Raw genomic sequence first — 7146 nt, forward strand, 5'->3', positions numbered from 1 at the left:
GAATAACTGCCTCTTTCGACAAGTATATGTGGCTAAGATAACAAGTGGTTAATTAACTATGATCGAATAATCTTTTTCTCTTTTTGTTTCCAAAAAAAGGATAGTAAAATTTTTAAGAAGGATAAAAAAGGATAGTAAAATTTTTAATATTTTAACTCTAACTCAATTATGAATTTTTACTCCTCAAATTTCATTTGTATTGAAATGTGATATTTTGATAGTAAAAATGAGTAAAGAGAAGGCACTATGGACTACCGAAGAAACCGAATTGTTTATTAAATTAGCTCTCCAGCAAGTTAAGAAAAATGAGCGTAAAGGCTCTACCTTATCAAAGGAGGGTTGGGAGGCGCTAATGCAACAGTTCAATGCTTTGAGTTCAATAAGTTATGATAAGAAGCAGTTGAAGAATAAATGGGACAATTTGAGGAAAGATTGGAATATATGGGACAAGCTATTAAACAAAGAGACCGGTTTAGGATGGGATAGTGAAAAGAATACTGTTTCAGCACCAGAGGAGTGGTGGAGTCAAAAGATTAAGGTATACAATTATACATGGCATGCTAAACATTTCATATTTTATTTTATAGATATACTAGACTCAGTTCTTGTAAATGTGCAGGAGAATCCTGAGTATAGGAAATTCAGGCATAGACCACTTCCATATGCACAAAAATTGACACAGTTGTTCCAGCCAGTTGCAGCACACACTTACAGGGCACTTACATGTGGACCCTGCGGCTGATGATCCACAAGATGTGTACAGGCCTCAATTGGATTTGACCGAAGGATCAGGAGACAGTGATGATATAAGAAACATTAATGGAGGAGCTCTCCCAGGAATTGGGCAGGTTAACTTGAATAATGCATATAGTGGTGGTACTAATTCAGGGAGCAAGCGAAAGAGAGGTGAAAGTGGTCAAAACAAAAAAGGAAAACGTCTTGCAACGGTGATGGTTGATTCAGTGAGTCGATTGGTGTCCACACAAGAGGATAGGTTTTCAACATTGAAGTCAATTCTTAATTCCATAGAGGGTGGAACAAAACCAGTTGACCAAAATGTGTTGGAGGTTGCAAAGGAACTTTATGGAATCGAGGAGATTGCTTATGATGAGGTGCTTCTTGGACAGTGTGCTGTGGCCTTGCTAGATAAGACCGCAAGGGACATGTATATTGGGCTTAGGGACAACAGAAGAGCATTAGTGGCCTATTTGAGGTGCTTGGGCAAAAAATGAAATTAGATCATCTTAGCTTGCCTTCTAATGTTTTAAAATTTTAGCTAGTGTTGTTCATGTTGTTAATTTGTTTTGAAACTGATTGTGTTATTTGACTCTTGTGTTATGTGTTTCTTACGTTAAGTCATGGACAAATAGTGTAATGGTTGTTTAATTATGCTATGCAGTTTTTATGGATGACAATACGCAATCTCGCTTATTACAATTACTTGTACATGCGGAAGACGATGAGATTGAGGCTATTACTGCAATAATATCCAATTACTCAACAACTTTATTGAAAGAGCCTGTAGAACCGGTTCGCAATCAGGTCATGCATGGGTGCAAGAAATTTTGCAAGGGCATCCTCAACGTTGTTATGATATGTTTCGTATGGAAAAAGATATTTTTCTTCAACTTTGTGACGAACTAGTGCAACATGGCCTACGTCCAACCAGAAGAACAGGGATTCATGAAATGGTCGGTATGTTCCTAAATATTGTTGGACATGGAGTGGGGAATAGGATGGCACAAGAACAATTTCAACATTCAGCAGAGACTGTTCACAGGCATTTTAGAAATGTATTACATGCTTGTGAGAAGCTAGCAAAGGAATATATCCAACCAAAAGATCGCACTTTTCAAGATATTCATCCAAAAATTTTAGGTGATCCGCGATATTGGCCATTCTTTAAAGATGCCATAGGAGCAATTGATGGCACACATATCCCGTGTGTGGTTAGTGTTGAAGAGCAAGGGAAATATATTGGAAGGAAAGGTATTCCAACACAAAATATAATAGCTGCATGTGATTGGGATATGTGCTTCACTTATGTCATGGCTGGATGGGAAGGGACTGCTCATGATGCTCGTTTGTTTGACTATGCTCTCACAAGGCCAGACATGAAATTTCCACATCCACCCCAAGGTATATTTTATATTTATCTAATTTAAACAATTATTTTAATATTTTTTGGGATCTTATAATTTCTATTTTTTTATTGGTAGGTAAATATTATTTGTTAGATGCTGGCTATCCAACTCCACGTGGATATTTAGGTCCTTATAGATCTCATAGGTACCACCTCCCAGATTTCAGGCGTTCATCTGGATTTGCAAATAATAATGAGATTTTTAATTATTATCATTCAAGCTTAAGGACCACGATTGAAAGGACTTTCGGGGTTTGGAAAAATAGATTCACAATCTTACGACATATGCCTAGCTATCCATTTGTGCAGCAAGTTCGTATTGTTGGTGCAACAATGGCTATACATAATTTTATTAGAAGAAATCTGTAACTGATTCTGATTTCAGGCATTTTGAGGATGAAAATATGGTTAACACTATCGATGATACTGATGAGCCTGCATTTTCATCAACAATTCCAAGTGCAATTTCAAGCATAGCTTCTGATAGAGAAATGAATAGGGTTCGAGATTCTATTAGAGATCAGATTGTATATTATAAATCGAACCATTAATCATGTAACTATTCAATATTAATGAATGTTTAACTATTTATTACATAATTTTTTTTCCAAAATTAAATTTTTTTTAATTCTTAATATTTAACATTTTAAATTTTATGTCATTTTAAATTTAATTCACCTTTTTTTAATATATTACATTTGTATAATAAAAATTATAAATTATCATAAATCAATGTCCTTTTTGGTCATTACATATTAAAAAGTACATTTGAAAAGCATAAATTTTATTAATCCAACAACTTTCAGTTTGTCAAACTGACTTTTGAAAAAATATATCCAAACACAAATTTCGTTACATAACTGACTTTCACGAAACTGACTTTTGCCAAATGAACTTTATCAAACTGACTTTTGACAAACTGAAAACCAAACGCACACTTAGTTCCTCAACATAGAGAGTAAAGCAATCTGCAGGTACAGAAGGTAACAAGGTAAAATCATGTTCAGAACAGTGAGATGCTTCAGCCATTAAATTAGCACATTCTAATGCTCTTCCTAGAGGCATGATGAATCTCTACCAAGTGATGACTAAGGAGAAGCTCTCTAGTTGCGTCAATTTCCATCGGCAAGGGGTGGGATCTCTCTCCTTCCTAAGGAGGAGATTTAAAGCATCAATAAACCAGAGGAAGAAGGGTCTTTGTTGTGCACGAGAGCATCATATAAATTTAATGAGTACTAGTTTAAAATAAAATCTCCATCCCTTTTGTAACACAGTCTTCACTCCCTATTATAAGACGTCTTCTAAATAGATTCTTTAATTTTTAATATAAGGTATATATAAGATATTAATTATATTTTTTAACATTATTTTTATTTAAACTCATTAATTAGGAGAGATAATGTAATACAAACTCAAAAAATTTTCATTTAAATAAAGGTGAAATTAGAAATTTATCCTACCTCCAAACAAAGTTAATAACTTAAACGCATCTCCTTGTTCCAGTGAGGTAATTACAGGTGCCTTGTGATAAAAACTGGATGCAAGCAATGTCTCACTTTTTTATGAATATTTAATTTAATGTGTTGTTTCTCAAAATAGCCCTCATAATTATCCACATCTACCTAAAAGTAGACAAATTACTACCTAAATAACACCGCTCCAATTAATGAGGGTAAAAATAAAGAGAATAATTTTTTTTTGCAAGAAACAAATATTTTTAAAATTAAGAATATTTTTATCCCTTAATTTATTAAGAACGACCATCAAATACCTTAAATTTAACTGGAGATAAATTATGTTCCCTGAGGTTAAACTCCCCCCTATAACATTAGTGGGTCCTACCCGCTGGTATTTTTTTATATTTTTTTACTCATCTCTCTCAGTCCACGTCACTCTTTTCTCTCGCTCCCCTGCTTATTGAGTTATTTCTCTGTCCCTCCTTCCACGTTCCCTCTGCGTCTCAAGAGCCTCCATCTTCACTACTGCTTTAGCTGGTCTCTATCTCCTCAAACCAGTTCAGCTTCTTCATCCTCTCAACAATCATCTCTCCCCTCTTCATTTCCACCTCACTCTCGTACATCAGATTCATAAGATCTTGTAATTTAATTTACAAGTGATTGAATGATTTTTCTCTCGATAGAGGAAGTATTACAGTGAAAGTGAAGCTTCTCCACTCATTCCTAATTAATCTGGGACCTTAACATGTGTTGGGGGCACGCCATTCACGCCTCTTTCTCTCTCTTTGAATGTCAAGTCCGCCTCTCCCAAGATTTCTTCATCAACGTGTGCGCTCGCGCCAGGATTTCTCCATCATGTGTGTATATTTGAGATCCAATCACTTCCTTCCTCTTTTATATATGTGTGATATTTCTCTTTCTTTTCTTTCTCTCATTTGATTTATTTTTTTATCTGCAAAATATAAGAATGAAAAGATATAAATAAATTCTGTATCAAAATTTTTTTTATCTCATAATTGAGTGATAAAAAATATATCAATATTAATTAAATAAATATAAATTCTTGCTAAATATAATTAAATTTAAATCAAAATATATATTTATTTAATTATAAATAATGCACTTATCAGTGATCGAGCACATGATCATGGACTGGCTCCCTTTTGAGCCTCTCGAAGATAATCTTCATCTCGGCGAGTTTTAGATGCGGCGAACCAATCTGGAGGGAGGTTTGATGGCGAATAAAATGAAGGGAGAGAGGGAGGAGAGGGAGACGGTGAGAAGGGGGTCAAAGAAAGGAGAGGGACACCACTAATAATACATTATAATAAAAAATATTAAAAAAAATCAAATGCGGTACCACATAACGAAAAGAGGACAATTTTAAACAGGGGCACCTATGTAGCCAATTTTTAATATAAACAATAAAATTAATTTAATTAAGATACTCACATGTTTTTAGATAAAATTAAGAGTCAAAAATAACCATTAACTTTCTTTAAAATACGTGCATTTAGTCTTACCTATTTCCTTTTTTTTTTCGAAGATATTTTCTAACATTCCAAACATAATTACCATAGGAATATTCCTTCAATTCTACATATAAGTGATTTTGTTAAAAAAATTTTATGATTTTTTTTACAAGTCACTTTTTATAAAAAATGGATCATTATAAATTTCTTTCAATTTTACTTTTTCACAATTTTTTATGAGTAGATAATAAAAAGTTGCGTTAAAAAAACTGCTTTTGAAGATGACATATTTATTAAGAGTAAGTTGGAATTGTTTTTTTCTGTCCGGAATAACATCAACAATCTAATACTTGATTGAATTTTAATTAGGTATAATAAATTATAAAAATAATTGATTAAATAATAATTTTAATTATAATTAATTTATTGTAACACAATCTTTTTAGATACTAGATTTTAATAAATTTAAAGATGTTTAAATAATTTATTTAAAATTAATTTTAGTTGTGTAAATTATCATGAAGGATGTTACCTTTCAAAATTAAATTATTGATAAATTTGTATCTAATATTTAAAAGTAAAATATATTATTTAAATTATATATCTGATTAATTAAAAAAATTAAATTATATTAATATTAACCTTTTAATTTACATAAATAAATAACTCAATATATTTTAGTTCAAATAAATTTAAAAAGAGAAATATTTAATTTTAAATATCCAACATCAATTTTATAATAACTACTAAAGATGATAATGTACAAATTAATCTCTAATGATATCATGAATATAAAATATATTTGACAAAAATGTTAAGCACTGCTTAAAAATTTTGACAACAAACAAAATATAGCAATGTAATAAATGACACAAAGTCTTTCTCTCTGGACCTTTGCAACAGTTTTTTTAATGACTCTTAATTTTATATTAAATTAAATTAATTTTTCTCTATCAATTAATATTTTATTTAAATTATTTTTATAGCAAGTGCTAAGTAAAGGGTAATAGTTGATAGAAACTTATACTAATAACTTTTTTAAGGATTTAAATTTTGAAATTTATTAAGAAAAAAATAGAGGAGAAGAGAGTTTAATTTTAATTTTGTTAAATTCTGTGCCTTTTCATAATTTTTTTTTGAGCTTTTCTCGTAATTTTCTCCTATTCCATGAATAATTGAACGCAGAAGCTAGCTCTAGCAGCTTTAAAAAAAAAAATCAATTTTTTGATTTTTTGGTTAAACGGGGTGTTTGGATAATTTTAATAAAAATCAATTTTTTCCTAAAATAATAGATTAAAAATGCTATCTAAACACACGCCTAGCTATCTTTTTTTGACTTTGATAAAGTGGTAAGAAGTGAATTAGAAGAAATATTGAGTTTTACCGTGGCTGAAGGTTCATATCAATCAATCAACAATTAAATGGTGTATGTACTATAGTTTAGTTTAGTGTTGGGTGAATAACAGGGCATGTTTCACTTCAGTTTGGGAAGTAAGACGAAATTATAATTATTTGATATGACTGGGAAGACCGGAAGATCAGATAATCCAAGAGAGTCCCCACTGTTGTGCTCCATTGTGAACTGATGACTTGAAAGCATTAAGGTTAGGTTGGAATAAGATCACACTGGTTGGTGAAGTACCTATCTTGGCCCTTATAGCTTCCATCATCTCTAGGGTTAATCATATCATATACAGCCTCTTGTTAAAATAAAGGGATGAAATCTTGAGTTTAGCTTCTCTCCTAACAAGCCCTTGTCTTCTTCCCTTCTTAAATTAATGCAAGTCCAAGATAATGGAAAGTATTTTTTCATATATTTAAGCATTGCCTGCCCAATTAATTGAGGCTAGTTCTCCTAAAAAATATTTTATGTATCCATAAAAGCACAAATTTAAAATCTTATACTTAAGTAATCATAGTCCTTCTTACTAACACATGTTGGTCATATGAACATATTATTTTATTTGAGCTTTTAAAGTGTAAATTTTTAAAAATCAATTTCTCTTTCTTTTATTTTTGCGCCATCTCCTTTGCATGTTCTGGGGTGACCACGAGACAATTGTCGAATCTCTTC

General features: G+C 31.4%; 1 protein-coding gene across 1 annotated transcript; it reads left to right on the forward strand.

Annotated features, from left to right (window-relative positions):
• The first annotated feature begins 226 nt into the window (after nt 1–226).
• On the forward strand, nt 227–1232 carry LOC129300020 (uncharacterized). Its single transcript, XM_054938539.1, has 3 exons — nt 227–538; nt 620–630; nt 683–1232. The coding sequence occupies exons 1-3, from the start codon at nt 227–229 to the stop codon at nt 1230–1232; spliced, it is 873 nt and encodes a 290-aa protein (XP_054794514.1).
• The last annotated feature ends 5914 nt before the right edge of the window (nt 1233–7146 follow it).

This window comes from Prosopis cineraria, unplaced genomic scaffold (genome assembly GCF_029017545.1).
Source record: "Prosopis cineraria cultivar Desert tree isolate PC_DT_omini unplaced genomic scaffold, ASM2901754v1 PC1393, whole genome shotgun sequence".
In the NCBI taxonomy this organism is placed as follows: domain Eukaryota; kingdom Viridiplantae; phylum Streptophyta; class Magnoliopsida; order Fabales; family Fabaceae; genus Prosopis; species Prosopis cineraria.